The following is a 19,145-nucleotide window of genomic DNA, read 5'->3' as shown; positions in this document are numbered from 1 at the left end:
TGATGCAAATTTGATTAGAAAAACTTTAATTATGATGCTTCATCTTTCACTATTTTTGAAAATTGAAAAAGATATCTAAACTTTAAAAAATGTTAATTTAGAGTATCAATCTTTTAATTTTTTTCAATTTCAACACCCGTTAAAATTTTTCGTTTAATCCTGTCAAAATAGATGGGTATTTCATAAATTTTGATAGGATTTAACGAAAAATTTTAACGGATGACTAAATATTTTTTTTTTTTTTTTTTGGCTACATTCACTACATTCTATTTTGGTCGGCATTTTCCTTTTTACCCCAAAAAGCAATCCCAAATCACTACTATTATATAGTTTTTGTTTGGTGTCATCTTTTGTATAGTTTTTAAGTCCTTTGGGTTGGGTCAGAGGGTCCTCTTAGCTGCTTCTTTTTCTTCTCATTGGACATGACGAAAGAAATGTAATAATATTTTGGGAAGAAGATATAGTTCATGCAAGATGTTTAACAGTAAGAGTAACGCAATAAGGAATATTTTTTGTGTCCTCTCGAATGTCATCTGATTTTTAAAATTATCATTTGATCAAAATTTAATAATGATTATCTCAAATTCAGTGGTAATTTTAAAAAGTGGGAGAACGGAAGAAGTACAAAAGGAGAAAATGAATCATTTATTATTCTTAAAAATCTTATCGGATGACGACTAATCATTTATAAATATAGGTTTAATCACATTCTCGATAGTCTTACATTCTTAAAAAATGTGAATGCCGAAGACAATATTAGATTCCCTGAACCAAACGCTAAGTTAGCATGCTCACATGACAAGCTAAGGACAATGAATCCAAAATGGCAAGGAGGGAACTAATTTTATTTGTTTCTCATTTTTAGGGGGTGAGCTAATGGTATACTTTGAGCCTCAATTAAGCATAATTTGCACTTGGACAACGTGTCTTCAATAACCCCCTTTCTTTTTTTCTTTTTTTTTTATCACCTAGCTAGTAATAGCAAAAATTCACATGCCACGTAAAGCATACATGAGTTGGCATTACAATAATATGGAAGCGTAGCTATATATATCTCAAAGAGTTTGACAGCATTGTAGTTTGATTTTTAAATGCATAATTTAACTTTTAAAGGTGGACGTTGTCAAAAAAGCATATTATTATATGTGAATTGGAAATAAAAAATTTGTACGTTTTCAAATCGCAATTTTCAAAAAATATAATCCTAAATTATTATTTGTGATTTGGTTTAATATTGTATTTTTTATCTACGAAATTACAAGGTCAAACGCACCTTAATCTACGTGTTAAGATATTTTTGGAAAAGTCCAAGATCAATTTCCCAAGTCTTTTCATTTTCATCCGCATTGTATCAATTAGGTTAAGATATTGACTAAAAAAAAAAATTAGGTTAAGATATTTGTAAGGGCTAACAAGAAATGGTTGATTTAATAATTTAATTAAAATTTAAATCATTTCCTTTTTATTTAATTTTTTTTGAACTATTTATTATCTTTTGAAGCAATGGAAATCATATATATCTTGCCCATAAGAAAATGAGAAATAAAAATGTTATTCGAAAAAAAAAAATATATATATATATATATATATATATATATATATATATATATATATATATATATATATATATATATATATATATATATATATATATATATATATATAAATATATCATAGATAGGATTGCAGCCAAAGTTAAAGTAATGAAGATAAAGCCAAGCAGCCATGTAAGTTTATAAACGAGCTAAATTTTGGGAAAAATTGTATTATTGGTCTACGTGATTTTTATAAATTACAAATTGTTCCATTTGGTATTAAAATTAATTTAGAGATTCCTGTAGTTGCCTTAATTTACAAATCGTTTCCTGAAGTCAAATTCTGTTAAAAACTTTGACAGATTCCGTTAGGCGTCAGTCAGTGTCAAACTGTCAATAAGATGACGAAATATGTCTATCAGAATAAAAAAATATTAAAAATATCAATAAATAAAATAAACTTTTTTTTAATAAAAATAAAAAATGCCCCCATTGGTTGGGGGTGGGTGCAACCCCTTTTCTCTTTTCATTTTTTTTTTTGCTAAAAATTAATTTTTTATATTTTTTTATTATGATCGACACGTGTCGTCATCTTATTGGCTCTGACGTAGTGTTTAACGGAATATATCAAAATTTTTAACAAAATTTGACTCTAGGAAACGATTTGTAAATTAAGTCAACCACAAGAATTTTTAAATTAATTTTAATATTAAAGAGAACGATTTATAATTTAGGTCGATCATAATAACCAATCATACAATTTTTTTTCCAGATTTTGTAAACATCCAAGAAATGGCCCCACCATTTTTGAGGTGTGGTGCGAGGTCTTGATCATCAGCTAACCTGAAGGGGGGAAAATACTCCAGGGACTTTTTCCTGGTTTAGACTTTCCCCAACTAAATACAATAAACAATGATGATGATCGAGTGCAATTAACCATAACAAAATAATATCATAATTGGAGAGCTTCAAATGCATTATCAATTATGCATGTGCTACTTCTCAACGTGCGGATCCATCTCTTCTTCCTCAAGCTTCTAATATAAAATTTTATTTTTTTATTTATTTTTTTATTATCATTCATTAAAAGCATTAATGCCTTTTTTTTTTCCTTTCTTACGTTACGAGATTTTCCCTTTAAAATACTCAATTCCTTTTTCTTTTCTTTTTTTTTTTAAAAAAAAAACACAAAAAAAGGGAAAGACATGAAAAAATATTTTTTTTTTTTCAATTTAGTCTATTAAATTAACTGTATTCAAGGGAGAAATTAAAGCCCTGCTTGAGGAAATTAGCAACCCAAAATTTTAAAAAGGCCCTCAAATTTATTAGTTTTTATAGAAAACAGACCCTTTAAAATTTTGTTTTTACCCCACAAAAAGTTTTTGTTTTAGTTTTGCCTCCACTCCCTTTGCTGATATTTTGATTGGGTTTTGCGTGTCTTCAAATGAAAAAAAAAAATTAAATAAAAACCCTGCAAACAAAAGGGAAAAACATGAAAGAATAATGGAATTTTTTTTTTCTTTTCAATTTAGCCTATTAAATTGATTGTGTTCAAGGGCGAAATTAAAGCCGTGCTTGAGGGAATTAGCAACCCAAAATTTTAAAAACCCCCTCAAAATTATAATTTTTTTATAGAATTGACCCTTTAAAATTTTGTTTTTACCCCATAAAAAGTTTTTATTTTAGTTTTGCCTGCCACCCCTTTACTGATATTCTAATTCAGTCCTGCGTTTGTCCAAATGCATGTGATTCTCGTATACAATTTTAATAAAGCATATAAGTTTAACATAATGAATTTTAAAACAAAAAAAATTATTGAAGAATAATTTGATAGAATAAACCAATATTTTATAGGTGTAACCGTGTAAGTAAGGGTAAGCAGGTCCAAAAAAATGAGCTTCCAAATCACTCCAAGTTTCCACCAAATTGATTAGCGGCAGAGCTAGGGGCTTCTGCTGACCCACCCAAGGGCGGCTTCTACTGGGGTCACCCTCAATTGATGCCTCTTGTTTGAGAAAATTACAAACAAACCCTTCCACCTAACTCCCCTTTGAAGCTGCTAAACACACGTTAAATGTGGACTGCATATATACTTTCGGTCAGTGAACAGAGTCTTCTACCACAATTCAATGGATATGGGAAACTTTTTGTTAGAAATTTGGGCCTATTTTCCTTCCAAATTATCGATAAAATAAACATGTTTTGATAGCAAAAGACATGTCGTCATAATATATTCTTCTACTCATACTCTTAAATATTTATTTTGTCTAAAGTATTTTTATAATTGAACACAATAATAAATAAGAATCGAGCCAAAATATTTGTATGATCAAGATATATTTATTTTGAGCTTAAAAAAGAATTTAAGCATGAGCAATAACCTCCAAGAATGACCTAAAAGAGATTTTAATGAAGTAAGGACAACAACGTAAAAGTTGAAGTGGGCATGGTTACGACAAAACTTCACGTTTCATTTTGACACGTGTTTGTTTGAGTTGATCAATTATTTTGTTTATTTTTTTATTTCTGAGTATTATTTAGTTTTTGTTAATACTGAATTATACTAATTTTATTTGTTATATATTAATTTAATCTTCAATCTTAATATGTTTTTTATTCATATGTTTCGGTCCTTCGACTAAAATTTGTTGGCTTCGTCCTTGGTCCTTTTTATGTTTATAATATTAATTAAAAAGATTAAATTTAGAAATATATCGCGAAGAGCACTAACTGCAGCTAGATTGTGACGTAGTATGGCCAAGCCTCCATCACATAATTAGATATAGATATAACATGACCTTTTTAATAATTAGTGAACAAAAACAGTGGTGCCCTGCCAACCTGAAATCTGTAGGCCTATGATCCCCTGTTTTCTAGCATGGGAGCAGGTCGCCTCAATAGGTAGGCCACCTACTGAGCCGCCTAACTATTGAGCCGGCTTTAGATTTGTTATAGATGAACCCCCACCCTCTTCTTTTTTTCTTTTTAAAAATATTTTATTTTATTTTTTTAAAAAAAGCGAGCTTATGATATAAAAGGAATTAGAATACTTGCAACAGTACCTTTTTTAAAAAAAAAAAAAATTACTTTTACTTCTTTATCAAAATACAATCTACCGTAACTTTTCTTAGAATATTAATAGCAAATTCTCTTAGATGTTCCTTAAATTTAAAAAATAAAATTACTTTTTATTTATATATTTATATAAATTTCACAATAATTTCTCTTATCATTTAAATATTCTTTAAATTAAATGTTACGAGAAAGAGTGAAAAAAATAATATTTTAAATATTATTTTAAATAAATGCCAGAGAAAAGAAAGAGGAAAAAAAGAAGAAAGCATTTTTATATTAAATAATGTTAAGAGAAGTAAAAGTATTGTCCTAGTTCCACGTGATTTTTTAATTTTTTTTTTTCCTACATTTAGTTAAATAAATGAGATTTAGAAAAGATGGTGGAAGTTCTTTTTTGTTTTCATATAATATTAAAATATTAAAATAAATGAGATTTAGAGGAGGGAATAAAAAAGGGGGATAAATATTTTGAGTTAAAATAATAAATAAGAAAGCTAAAGAGCTACTCAAATTTTAATGCATTGAATTGCACGGACTGCACGGTAGCATACTCCATATTTAAGGAAGATGTTGAGAGTATTTGGTAAGCATTTGAATTCTCTTCCATTCAAATGAACCGGAGGGAATCGGGCTAGTGATAGAAGACAAATTAATAGGACCGCCGACATCAATGGTAGGTTAGTGTCAATCTATTAGGGGTACACCGTTAGATGGCTAGAATTGAAATGGACACCGTTAGAAAGTAGAAACAGTGACAGAGAAGACTTGCCCCTCTTGTAAGGCAATTTGAATTGCGCGGACTGCACGGTCGCATACTCCATATTTAAGGAAGATGTTGAGAGTATTTGGTAAGCATTTGAATTCTCTTCCATTCAAATGAACCGGAGGGAATCGGGCTAGTGATAGAAGACAAATTAATAGGACCGTCGACATCAATGGTAGGTTAGTGTCAATCTATTAGGGGTACACCGTTAGATGGCTAGAATTGAAATGGACACCGTTAGAAAGTAGAAACAGTGACAGAGAAGACTTGCCCCTCTTGTAAGGCAATTTCTTGCACCTTTCTAATATTTTTGTGGAATGTGACTCACATTCATGGTATGCTAGTTTTAATTTGTTCTTGTAAGGTAATTTATTGCCCCCTTTCCGTATTTTATTTTCTATTTTCAAAAAAAAAAATATTATAATAATTTAAATACAAAAGGGTTAAAAATTTATTTTCACTTTTATATCACATTAAAACATATTTTTAGACCAAAAAAAAAAAAAAAACTCTAAAACACATTAACAAACATATATTAGTGTTTATCTATTTGTCTTGTGACGGTAAGAAAACACGTTAATTGACATATTATAACGCTATAGTCTTTTGGCTTGTTTGTTAATGTGTTTTCAGGAGTATTTTTGGTTTGAAAAAACGTTATAACATGAAATAAAGATAAAAACAAGAGAAATAATACACATACATCTCATACACAATGTACATATCTTCATACAACGAAGTTTTAAATTCATTATTGAATTTGTGGGACCCACATTAGATCCCATAAAAAATTCGAAAATGGAATGTGTAGAAAATGTATTTATATCATTTATCTAAAAATATTTTTGTGTTTTTAAGAGTATTTTGTGTTTAAATTGTTTGTAATTATTTTGAAAAAAGCTCACTTACACAGCTACACTCATATTAACAATGTTCTCCTAAACTTTAGAACGAGACAATATGCTCTCAAACCACCAAAAAGTTGTCAAGTCCCTAAGTCCCTTCAAGACCAACAAAAAGATAATATATATAAAATTGAAAAAAAAAATTTAATTATTATTATTTTTTTAAAAAAAAAAGAAAAAGTCAAATGGGGGTGATTCGGCCGGCCAACTATAAATATTTTTATTAAGAGTATTTTTGTTATCTGGAGGCATTTTTATTAAGAGTATTTTTGTTATTTGGAGGCATCGACAAATTTTTTGTAGACAAAACAAAAAGTTTTAAACATACTAATCCAAGCGGTGCACGATCATCTCCAATTGGATAATATGCACCTAGAAACTTGGTTTTCTAGGTCTCTCCCCCAGCAACAGAGAAGGATCCTTTATTCATCTCTATTTTATGGTTAAGATTTTATTTTTTTATTGTATCTTTAAATGACATGACATCATGTACATCGTAAAATATAATAAAAGAAAATATTTTTAAATAATATGATATTATGTATACCATTAAATACAATAAAATAAAATATTAAACATAAAATAACTCGGTCCCCATTACCAGTGAAATGGTGAGGATCATGCCCCTCCCCTAGCGGAAGCATGTGGTCGATGACTTGCAAGCTTGAGTTGCTCCCTTGGTCATTTCAGAAGCTAGGGATAAAGCCTTTATGGTGCGTTTAAGTATTGAATTTTTGAAATTAGAATTCAATTCTTATTTTGTGCACGAATTTTGAAGTTTGACCTTTTAAAATAAGTTGAATAAAATATAATTTATTTTTTTTAAAAAAAAATCAAAATCATATTTATTTTTTAGAATTTTGTTACCAAACAGGCTTTTTAGTGTATTATCCTTAAGCATGATGGGAACTAGAATTTTAGGTAAAGTGAGGGACAAAACAAAAAAAGAAGATATTTGGAAATAAAAAATTTTAATTTTAAAGAGTTTATCTCCTAAAAAAAATATAATTTTAAAACATTTTTAAAATTTTAAGAGAGTACCATACACTCTGACCCATTCCCGGCCCTGTCCTTAACGGATGACCTGCATCTGGCTGTTGATGCCATTATCAATTAATGGCCATCTGCCGGTTTTTTTATCTATTCTGCAGACACCTGTCGGTTACTCCCGCGCTTTCGGTTATGGACTATTAATATGATATAGAAAACTGACCGACAAATAAACAAATAAAAGTCAATTAATAGGTGCAACTAACCGAAGTACTGGTCAAAGGGAAAATAAATTTTTTTTATTAAAAAAAAAGAAAGAAAAAAAAAACGATTTTGCCGATTCTGAAACTACTGAAACATGAGGATATAATTATTATTATTATTATTTTTTTTTTCCAACAAAAATGTTTTGATATATTACAGTTGAAGCATCCAGAATGTAGCAAGGCTTAGTGGGCCCAATCTCAAGCCCATTAGTTCCATAAGCAAACCTGGCCCGAGCTCACCAAGCAGCGCACACACGGGAATCCCTCCCTACGCCCCGTGCGGCCCAATTTGCCGCATGATAAGTGCAAAAGTTTACACTTCAATTTACATAACTAGCTTTTCAAATAACTGTTTGTGAGATGGTGGAGTGAATGATGGAGATGGTGGAAGCAATTCGCCAATCAATAATAATTACTGATTGTTGAAGCGCCATTGTGACATTGAGAGAATCACCTTCTAAAATAAAAGAGGAAAACCCTAACGAAACTACCAAACGAACAGCCAAAAGAGCAACAGTAGCCTCACCATCTCCATCATTCACTCCACTTTCATGATCCTCTATTCCTGTCCATTACCGGCCAAGGAAATGCAAAAAAGAAAAATAGTCGTTGCCATCCTTCTCTCTAACTAAAGCTAATCACGAGCTTTTAGAGCCGGTTTGAAATTGCATTAAAAAATTTAAGAAGTATTTTTAGTACATAAAAAACTATGCTAAAAAAAAAGTTGGTCAGTTTGATAAAAAAAAATAGAAAATAATTATCTTTTTATAACTTTTTTGCTCTAAAAATTAAAAAATTAAAAAATTAAAAAAAAAAAAAAAAAAAACTGTTGAGATGAGCTAAAAAATGAGTCTTTTTTTCTAAAATGTTATTTTAGTCAAAGGGCTATTTTTTAACGTAATTCTAATTCTAAATAGGCTCTCAAATGATTTACCTTCTGAAACCCGCTCGATAAGGAAAAAAGGCCGACAGATCCAAAAACAAAGGAAAGTAAATCACTGCATTTAAAAAAGTGAGAAAAATTGTAGGACACATACGTGCATTCTTCTTACTGGTTCTCTTATTTACATTGTGCTTATACTTATAGTATCTTGATTCTTCTCAAATTCACATTTGCTATCTTAATCATCGGAAGTAATTCTACCGTCACCACCGACATGCCACTCTAACCCTTTGTCCTTCTTGAAGATCTCCGGCATCTAAAATTTGAATTATGTCTGTGGTAACAGCATCACTGACACTAATCAAAATAATTTCACTAAAAAAGGGTGCAATAATAAAAATTTAGTTGAATCATTTATTGTAAAAAAATCTATGTGTGAATTTATCAACTTAAATGGCATCACCGACAACAAACAACCATTGGCACGTTTAATAAAATAAAAATTGAAATTCTTACAAAAATATAGGGTTAAATACCCCAGAGGTACCTGAGTTTTACGTGTTTTTAAATTTAGTACCTCAGTTTCATTTCGTATCACAGGTAGTACCTGAATTTGGAAGAAAAAAAACCCTAGGTAGTACCTGTCAGATTTCTCGTGAGAATTTCAACTTCTCATCACGTGTCAACCGCTGAAGTTGACACGTGGCACCACATAAAAAAAAATTAAAAAAATGTTTAAAATTAAAAAAAAGGAAAAAAAAGAAAAAAAAAAAGAGGGGTGGCTCCTTGGCCACCATGGGGGTGGCCGGCCACCCCCATTTTGGCGGGGCCACCCCCTTGGCCGGTCTGGGGTGGCCAAACCACCCCCTAGGGCCAAAACCCTTCAATTTTTTTTTTTTTTTTTTTTTTTTTTTTTTTTTTTTCAACTTAGGGGGTGGTTCGGCCACCCCAGACCGGCCAAGGGGGTGGCTCAGCCACCCCTCTTTTTTTTTTTTTTTTTAATTTTTTTTTTTTTTTTTGGTGCCACGTGTCAACCTCAGCGGTTGACACATGGCGAGAAGTTGAAATTTGGACGAGAAATCTGACAGGTACTACCTAGAGCTTTTTTCTTCCAAATTCAGGTACTACCTGTGATACGAAATGAAACTGAGGTACTAAATTTAAAAACACGTAAAACTCAGGTACCTCTGGGGTATTTAACCCATAAAAAGAATCGTTTACATAATCTTGATAGCGAGTCTAAATAATTTCCATAATCCAAAATTAGAGATAATTTTTAAGATAATTAATTTATGTGTCTTCCACATACAAGAAAAATGTATATTTCACTGAGTTCATTTGATATTCATGAAACAACCAAACAAAACCTAAATCAGCTTCAAATGCTCGAGGCCTTGAGCTAAGCTAAATCGTGCACATGATCTATACGGGAAAGCTCGTGAGAGTCTGAGACCGCTGGCAGCCCCACCTCTCTCTCTCTCTCTCTCTCTCTCTCACTCTGTCTCTTTCTCTCTCTCTCTCTTGTTGCTTGGCCATTGATGATTGAACTTCAGCTTTCGTGAGTGATCTTTTCATGCAATTTTAATCATTTATGGTAGATTTGTGCAAAATCTTTGTATGAACAGGAACTCAAAGAGTTTAGCTTTGGTCAAGGGATTGGATTCCTGGGCACTCAATTCAAACAACCAATTGGAACAGTGTTTCAGTCCGATCCACCTATTCTTATAGATTTTGAGCAATTTAATTGTCTTTTTAAATGGAAAAACTCTACAAAACTTTCTTTCATTAAAGGCTCGAACAAATTGTAATTCCTTGACACTCAATTCAGACAACCAATTGAAACAGTGTCCCGATCCGATTTATCTAATCGAACAAATTTTGAACAGTTTAAATGCCTTTTTCAGACATAATAACTCTACGAAACTTTCTTCTATTAGGGGCTCAAACAAGTTGCAATTTATTGGCACCTAATTCAGACAACCAATTGAAATAGTATTCTGGTCCGATCTATTTATTTGAACAGATTTTAAACAATTTAAATGTTTTTTTAGATGAAATAACTCGCCAAAACTTTCTTTCATTATGGGCTCAAACAAGTTGCAATTTAAACAAGAATTCCGATCATTTTTCAGGTCCTTTTACCCAAAAACTTGGGTGTTGGTCGCGTTGGTCCCCAACCCATCAACAAAGAATTTTGACCCGTAATGGAAGGTATGAAACCCATTACCGCCCACTTAAAAGCAAAATTACCAATAACCGCAAAACAACTCTCCTACTTAACTATTTAATTAATTAACCAAATTAAATTAATCCAAAACAGTGAAACCGCCCCTAATATTGGAATTTCTTTTATTTTGATAAATACCTAATATTGGAATTTCGAATCCCACCTAAATAAACAACCGTGTACTTTTCAAAAGAAGAATAGGGGCAGCTCCGTAATACCACCCAAAAGCAGGCTCTATTTATCTGCCCCCAACAGCTTAAATACCAAAAACCCAAACGCCAACCCCAGTGACCAGTTCTCCCCCAAAAACTCTCCCAACGCCGGAGCGACCGAGTTCGCGGCGGCTGAGTTAACTCGTTACTCACTCACCCACCGATTTTCCTACACTCGTTTATCAGAAAGAGACCCACACACAGAATTCCGAATCGTTAAAGAAGAGGAAGAAGATGGGTTCGGAGCTGACCTTCAGAGGGCACGAGAGCCAACCCGTGCCAGACGCGTACTCGCCCAAGCAACCGAAGCCGTGGCTCTCAGTGACCCGCCCGATTCGCTACCTGCTCCGAGAGCAACGCCTCGTCTTCGTTCTCGTCGGCATTGCCATAGCCACCCTCGTCTTCACCCTCCTCCCCCACTCTCCCCCAACCCATTTCTCCTACGGGCACGGATCATACAACCCGATCCACGCCACGGACTTCATATCTGACCCGAACCGGGAGACCCAGCACCACAGGCCTGCCCTGTACGAGCACCGGTCGGCGTTCGCGATGTACAACTCGGGCGGCAAGGTCCCACTGGGCCTGAAACGCAAGGGGCTCCGGATCGTGGTCACGGGTGGGGCAGGGTTCGTGGGGTCACATCTCGTGGACCGTCTGATTGAGCGAGGCGACAGCGTGATCGTCGTGGATAACTTCTTCACGGGGAGGAAAGAGAACGTGATGCACCACTTCAGGAACCCCAGGTTCGAGCTCATCCGGCACGACGTCGTCGAGCCCCTCCTGCTCGAGGTCGACCAGATCTACCACCTCGCTTGCCCCGCCTCTCCTGTGCACTACAAGTTCAACCCCGTCAAGACCATCATATCCTTTTAATCAACTTTCAATTGTCTTTGTTTTCAGCGTTTTTTGTTTGGTGTTGAATTATTGTGATTAGTGTTTCCTTAATCGTGGATTTTACAAGACTAACGTGGTGGGAACCCTGAACATGCTCGGGCTGGCCAAACGGGTGGGTGCGCGGTTTTTGCTAACGAGCACCAGTGAGGTGTACGGAGATCCGCTGCAACATCCTCAGGTCGAAACCTACTGGGGAAACGTCAATCCCATCGGTCGGTACACATTTTCTCTCTTCCTGCGCTTCGGCGTTTCGCGTTTCTTTAACTTTTCTTTTGGATCGAAACGGCACACGTTAGCATGGTTTAAGGTTACTGTCTAATTTGCGCCGGGCTGGGCAAGTTCTAGGTCGTCGTAGACTGGAGTAGAATGTAGAATCCCAGTTGTCGTTGTTTCGATAGTCGGAACACGTGACCGTGGCGGTGGGACCCGTTAGGCGTTTTTGACCAGGGATTTCCGGGTCCTTTAATCCGACGGTGCACATTTGCCTCTTGCATGATCTTTTAATTTTCTGACTCTGTTTAAAAAGGTTGAGACGGTAAAAAAAGGATGTGTTGGAGGGCATGTTCGTAATCTGTGAAGAGTATGAATTTTTTTGTTTGCAAGAATAGATCTGACAGTTTAGTTTGGGATTCTGAACGTGTGACAGGTGTTAGAAGCTGTTACGACGAGGGAAAGCGTACGGCTGAAACGTTGACTATGGACTATCATAGAGGCGCAGGGGTCGAGGTCAGTGCCCATATGCTTTTTTGTATGTATGTGTATATCAGTATGTACAGATACATATTGTATGACGTATGGTGAATTCCAAAGGTTGTGGGTGGCCACTGCTTTTCATGTGAAAGATCCATAATTGTATGTACGGACATGGGTTGTTCTTCTTGTTGTTGTTGTTGCAGGTTAGGATTGCCAGAATTTTCAACACCTACGGGCCTAGAATGTGCATTGATGATGGTCGCGTGGTTAGCAATTTTGTTGCCCAGGTAGGGTCTTTACTCTGTAGTGCCATGCACTCTTTGTAATAGAAATGATTTTTTTTTTATTCAACTCATTCCATGTTTTTAAATTGTATGTAATTTTTATTATAGCACATGGAGGAAACTTTATCCTAATGTTTGATTTAGTTTGTTAATGATGATTGGTGACGTGATGATGTAGGCATTAAGGAAGGAGCCATTGACTGTGTATGGAGATGGGAAGCAGACCAGGAGTTTCCAATATGTGTCTGATTTGGTAAGTGAATACTTTTTGTTTATTCACCGAGTTTTGAAATGGGTGTTGTTTATTCTTTGTTTGGTGGTGCCAAGATAGTTAATGTTATTGCTTTTCTGTCCCATGCTGCTTCTAATATGCTTTTATAATCTCAGATTGCTTCTTATGCCAAGTTTTATATTAATTTTTGAACTCAAAAATGTTAGGACTAGGATTAGTCGGGCTTTGGTTGGAAGTTTGCTTTGTGCTTGTTGTATTTGCTATTTGGCACGGAAACTTGGCATCATGCAAATCTTAGGCTACTACAGTCTAAGATTACTTACCGCATGTGCATGGTAAATATAAGATGAAAAATAGTTCCTGGAAATTTGGGGCAAAATTGGAAGTTACATACAGTCTGACCGTCATGGTCTGGTGGTAGACTGATTTCCATCATGGAGTCCACTTCATTGTTTGCTTAAAGAAAATATTTCTCTCTCAAAGCGATGGAAATTCTTTCAAGACTGTAAAGCAAAGCGTATGTTAATAAATGAAAGGAGGTTCCCTATGTTGCTTTCAGCATTTAATTGATTATATTAAAATTCGAATTTTTAAGTGAAGTAGTGGTCAAATATGAAGAAGGAGATGGCTTCTGGGGTAGTTGGCTATCTGTCAGGGTGGCCTTCCGTTGATTAATTCAATTATTTCAATTCAGAATATTTTCTTATAGTAGGTATCTGGGGTAGTTTCTTCTCTGGAATAATTAAATGGGTGGTCCTATTTCCCACAACACCGTCTCTGTCATAGGGTGGATCTTACTGTGGGCCCCATCCTGTGGTAGGGGATTGAATGGAAGGAACTCGGCATTGAAATATCATTTCTCTAATGGGCCGACAATTATTAATACGACTTACGAATTTGACAGGATCTCAACTCAAAATTAGAAGATTAAGATTGAGGGATCTCATCTGTTTAATTTAATAATCAGGTAAGGGTTGACTTATATAGTCTTATACCCGTATCTTAGCATGACTCGAACCTAATATAAAATTAGCGGTTTAGGATTGAAGGTCTAACCCGTTTAATTAAATGGGTCAGGTTAGGGTTGACTTGTATAGTCTCATACTTCGAAACGACCTAAACCCAATATGTGAACACAAATTGCCACTCCTAATGGAATTAGTTACAGGAATTTTTTACCTTCTTTGGGTGCTTTGTTTGGTAAATTTGCAATTACAGTTTAGTAACTGCTGCTCAGGATTACAAAAATGGTATGGTATGATGTGTTCTGCCACAGGTGGAGGGTCTGATGCGCCTTATGGAAGGAGAACACGTGGGACCTTTCAATCTTGGGAATCCGGGCGAATTCACCATGCTTGAACTTGCTCGTGTAAGTTTATTGCTTCTCTGGATAACATTCCTGTATGTTTCTAGTTTCCTGTTTCATGCCTTTTCTTTTAGGAAAGAACTAGCTTATGCTGCTTTGTATTATTCTTAATGTTCTAATTTGGTAGATATGGAGAGGAGTTGTCCAGTTTCTAATATGGTGATCAATGCAAACTAACTTAACTCAAGGTTGGATCAATAACAAAATCAATCTAATGCATAAACACACTTCGAAAAGTGAATGATTTTCTAATGTTTGCATGAGATGTTTTATTTCTTTTGTTGGCTTCCGTTTTCTCCTCTTGTCATTGGTGCTTCAGAAAAGAAATGAGAAAAATGAATGGAAAAGAAAAATTAAGTGGTGCATTAGTGCAATTTGGCAATAACCTAGCTTTGTTTTCTAACTTATCATGTGTAAATAAGACAGACGGATAAATAGTAATTCAATGATTCTGCCACACTCCATGGAGTTCTGTCGGTACTGGCGATGGTGATTGTTGCTGATACATGTATAACAAGGGTTGCAATAGTTGTGAGTATGGGTATTTTGCCTAATTTTATTTGTTCAGTAATAACTTCAGGTGTAGATTACTGCTATACCAGGTAAAAAGGAGGAATCTAATCGTTGAGCTCATGTTCAGAAGCTCATGAAATCTAATCCTTTGATTTGGACCTCACTTGTTTTTGTTAACTTCTCTCTCTCTTTTTCCAGAAATAAATATAAAAATTGAGATGTACTGCCTGTTTTTGTTGCAGGTGGTCCAGGAAACAATTGACCCGGACGCAAAGATTGAACACAGGCCTAACACAGAAGATGACCCGCACAAGAGGAAGCCTGATATCACAAAGGCTAAAGAGCTACTTGGTTGGCAACCAAAGGTGGAACTTCGTAAGGGCCTTCCTTTAATGGTCTCCGACTTCCGGAAACGCATCTTTGGCGACCACAAGGAAGAGGTTACCTCAAACACCATGTAATTGTAACTCAGCATATATACTTGAAGAGTACAAAGGGAAAATATAATTGTCTATGGAAAGCAATGTCACTTTTTCCTTCGACACTACAGTAGCAGCACCGGCGAGAGAGCCGTAGCAGCATAATGAACTCCGTTATAAATCTTTGGAATAGGTTTAGAGGTGTCCCTTTTGGCGCTTGCTTTTCCCTGGATATTTGTAATTTCTGGGTTGCTGCCCCCTTTAAGCTTTATAGATTTGTGATTCCGAAAAGGTACCTTTCCTTTATTGATTCCATTTGTTAAGAGGCCTACAGCAATAGCTGACCTTCCGCGCATTCTCATTCCTGTTTAATTACGTTAGTTTTATTTTGTTTATACTCCAATCGTTTCCATTGTGTTATCTTAAAGGGTTTTTGTTGCAGATGTATACATGAAAACTGGGTTTTTGTTCACATTTTTCCTCCACCATTTCAATCAAAACAGATACCATCGCATATCAGATATATGGTGGAAGCGATAGTTTTACCTTTCTCCCTTCTGTTGGCTAATTTGCCGTTGAAATAGAATGTATTACCATTCGACTCATGTGAAAGTACCTAATAATCAGCCAGTGCAACCATCTCAGACAGGTTCAAAACCCAGTCCAACCCGGCTTTGTCTGATTCAGTTTTCCACTCGTAGTGGAGACATGCACGGAAGAAAGATACCCCAATCACAAACTTCTTGTGTTTGAATTTTAAGATGGTACCGGTGCATTTGACATTGTAATTTCGTAGACAAAAAGTGTAATTTTAAACCGAATCGTAAAAAATGAATTGTTAGAAACACTTTTAAAGACTAAATTATAATTTTACCGAACGTTTAACTGCATTGTTAAAAATCACGTTTCATAATCGAACATTTTAAAATCACAAACTCAAACGAATCCCAAGTATTTCGTCGACTTATAAACTAACGTAACAGTCACATAATTTTTCATTAATAGTTGATGTAGTACTTCAAATTTTCATTAGTAGATGACGTGGTATGTTGATTGTAGTAGGTTCGACTACGGCAATGTGGTATGCTTTCTTGTTTGGTACGTAATGTGCTACAATAGTCTTAATTAGCTAGCTACTTAGGGTCGTGGTACGCACTAGGACAATAATTCGAGTTGCTTTGCAAATTATATCTACCATTTCCTTATTTATTGGCATATATTACTAAGATTTTTATAGATCCAATCATTCAAATAGATCTATAAATAATAAAAATGAATATCTTCCAAATTTGGTTTAAATTCGTAGAATAAAAATAATTAAAAATTGAGTAATTTACAGTGGCATATATCTTTTCAAATGAATACATTCCTTGTGTTTAATTCATCTTTTCCACTTTGTTATTTCTTATCTAACAGATACTAATATATTGAATATCTTAAATTGTTACAAAAGTTCATCTATATATAGGTGAAAATGCATGAGGTCACATCAAAATTAGAGGGAAACCGCCCAACCTAAGTTTCTCTTACAAAACATCACAAGACAACCATTAAAGAATAACATAATCTGAGAAAATTTTAAACATTAAAAGGCGAAGGGAGTGAAGGGAGCTGAGAGAGATGGCAATAGGCAGTGCCCAACAAAGATGAGTCCAGAATATATGGCAGTGCACAGAATTGTGGCCAACAAAAACATAAATCCTCAGCCAGGTCATATATTTGTCATAACAATCTTAGAATAAGGGCAATTACCATGTGATCAACAAGTCATGAGCAAAACGAAAAGGCCATTAACATACGGTTTTTGTAAGGACACCTCCAGTAAAGTGAAATGATAACATGCCATGGACTGGACTCAGCATAGGCTTCGGATGATCAATACAACTGCTACAATTCTCACTTAGGGTTCCTAAGGACAATGATAACAGAGTCCCCCCGAAGAAACATCTTACTGATAAACCTATCTTTGTTGACGGGATGAGCTTTCTTCTTGCCTTTACCAGTCTTTGGTACCTACACCAAAAGTACGTAATAATATAAATCAGCAGTAGTTCACTAGATGTGATAGCATCAGATCCAGGAATTAGAGACAGTATGCTGCTCTTTTTTTTTTTAAAAAAGGAACCAACCTCAGTCCACATCTCCCTGACATTTTCTAGAACCATGTTGCAGTGCCGATCAAATGCCCTCACACGGCCTAGAAGCTTCTTGTTGTTTCGACAGTTAATGAGCACCTTAATAAGCAAGAGACAAAAAGAAACAATCAGCAACCAAACCCTTAATCTATGTACATAACTGTACACCTGATATCTAAATAATTGGACACTCACTGATATCAAAGCCCATAACTGGAGAATCTATAACTCCCAGCAAGAACTTGACAAAGGGACTGTTTGAGAATTCTAAAAAACGGGACCAGGCCTGGTCACTTGCTTAATGCTATCCAATTCTGATGAAAACCAACAGAACAGCAATTTAAAAAAAATGCCCCTGGTGCCTAAATTTCCAAACTAAGCCATACTGACAAATCAACTCACCTTTAACTCCACCCCAATCCAATCCAATCCAATCAGTTCACTCCCAGCCGACTATTTTGGGGTTTACCAAATAGCCCCATATCAATTACATCATCTTAAACCCGCAAACATCACCTCCATTTACAATCAAACACTGAAATTTACTTCACAAAGCCCTATTTAACATAAACTTCGGGTATTAATAAACCTGGCGTTAAGATTATATATTTACCTGTGTGTTATTTTTAACACTCATCATCAGAACAGAGAGAGGCCCAGTGTTGAACTCCTCTTCCTCGTTCTTGGCTCCCTGTCAAAAACAGTTTGGATGAGTAAAAGCATATAAGACAAATCAGGTAATATAAGCTCCAACCTTATCAGTCTGAGCAAAAAGAGAACATATCAGAGTAGACTACAAGCATATAATAGTTAAGGGATTTGATTCTTACACTACACCATCACAACAACTGTACAACAACCCCTCACATGAGGGTGGGTCCCAGTGTGTGACCCACCCTCATGTGAGGGGTTGTTGTGCAGTTGTTGTATTGGTGTTGTAAATCTAACATTTTCCAATAGTTAATAAACATCGATAACCCACTCCTATGTAAACCGCCTGGGGGGGGGGGGGGGGGGGGGGGGGGGGGGGGGGGGGGGAACGCCATAAAAATGGTGACCCCAATACTCCCAGAGGATAAAATAAAATAGATAGAATGTGTTATGTAGAGATCAGTTACGTCAATGTACTCAAGAATGGCTATTTAAGGCAAGCGACACAACGGCGGGTATGACGTTCGCCCACATGAGAGGAGTGCGATTGCCAAGAGAAGCTTCAAATCTCCAGTACGTAAAAGTTGACATATTCACAACATATATTTCAAACCCCATTTGCTCCCAAAACAACAGACAGATTGCACTGCAGCACAGTGAGATGTTATAATATTATGTAGGGAAACTATCACATAAGGGTCTGAGTTTTACCCTTGTGACAAATAAGGGTACGAGTTTCTAATTTTGACAATTTTTTTTTTGATAAGTAATAAGTAGGTCTTATTAAAAGCGTAAGGCGCCCCTCAATACACCGGCAGTATACAAGAGAACGCACCTAGCTAGAAAGTGAAAAACGAACAAGAAATTCCTCAAAGGTAAACGACAACGGTGACACAAAAGCCACCGTCCAAAGATACAAAGTATGAAAAAAAGAAGCTAAAATTTCCTCCAAAGATCTCTCCAAGTCCTCAAAACACCTATCATTTATTTCCTTCCAAACACACCAGAGAATGCAAGTCGGCACCATCTTCCAAATAACAGCACTCCTTTGCCTCCCAGCCGTCCACCAACACGCAAACAAGTCAAGGACTCTTAGAGG

General features: G+C 35.1%; 2 protein-coding genes across 3 annotated transcripts; one reads left to right on the top strand and one right to left on the bottom strand.

Moving 5' to 3' along the window:
- Positions 1–10,903: 10,903 nt before the first annotated feature.
- On the top strand, positions 10,904–15,615 carry LOC133851252 (UDP-glucuronic acid decarboxylase 2-like). Of its 2 annotated transcripts, none has more exons than XM_062287584.1 (7): positions 10,904–11,721; positions 11,819–11,965; positions 12,400–12,479; positions 12,650–12,733; positions 12,909–12,983; positions 14,239–14,331; positions 15,084–15,615. In XM_062287584.1, exons 1-7 carry the CDS (start codon positions 11,091–11,093, stop codon positions 15,300–15,302), a joined length of 1,329 nt encoding a protein of 442 aa, XP_062143568.1. In that variant the 5' UTR covers positions 10,904–11,090; the 3' UTR covers positions 15,303–15,615. The 2 variants fall into 2 exon arrangements, with proteins under 2 accessions (XP_062143568.1, XP_062143569.1); XM_062287585.1 differs by having other exon boundaries at positions 10,904–11,725; positions 11,823–11,965.
- Positions 15,616–16,937: 1,322 nt separating this feature from the next.
- Positions 16,938–18,126, bottom strand: LOC133851635 (uncharacterized). Its single transcript, XM_062288148.1, has 3 exons — positions 18,009–18,126; positions 17,390–17,494; positions 16,938–17,273 (listed from the first exon to the last, which is right to left on the bottom strand). Exons 1-3 carry the CDS (start codon positions 18,033–18,035, stop codon positions 17,157–17,159), a joined length of 249 nt encoding a protein of 82 aa, XP_062144132.1. The 5' UTR covers positions 18,036–18,126; the 3' UTR covers positions 16,938–17,156.
- Between the last annotated feature and the right edge of the window lie 1,019 nt (positions 18,127–19,145).

The sequence above is a fragment of the Alnus glutinosa genome, chromosome 12, assembly GCF_958979055.1.
Source record: "Alnus glutinosa chromosome 12, dhAlnGlut1.1, whole genome shotgun sequence".
Taxonomy (NCBI): Eukaryota; Viridiplantae; Streptophyta; class Magnoliopsida; order Fagales; family Betulaceae; genus Alnus; species Alnus glutinosa.
This window is presented reverse-complemented; position numbering and strand designations above follow the sequence as displayed.

Bases quoted from the DNA above. Each gene is read 5' to 3' on its own strand.
- LOC133851252 (XM_062287584.1), top strand. From the start codon at position 11,091: ATGGGTTCGGAGCTGACCTTCAGAGGGCACGAGAGCCAACCCGTGCCA. The intron at 12,984-14,238 runs GTAAGTGAATAC...GTTCTGCCACAG, and splicing joins TCCAATATGTGTCTGATTTG to GTGGAGGGTCTGATGCGCCT. The intron at 14,332-15,083 runs GTAAGTTTATTG...TTTTTGTTGCAG, and splicing joins CCATGCTTGAACTTGCTCGT to GTGGTCCAGGAAACAATTGA.
- LOC133851635 (XM_062288148.1), bottom strand. From the start codon at position 18,035: ATGATGAGTGTTAAAAATAACACACAG. The intron at 17,495-18,008 runs GTAAATATATAA...TTGCTTATTAAG, and splicing joins GTGTTAAAAATAACACACAG to GTGCTCATTAACTGTCGAAA. The intron at 17,274-17,389 runs GTTGGTTCCTTT...CTTTTGGTGTAG, and splicing joins TCAGGGAGATGTGGACTGAG to GTACCAAAGACTGGTAAAGG.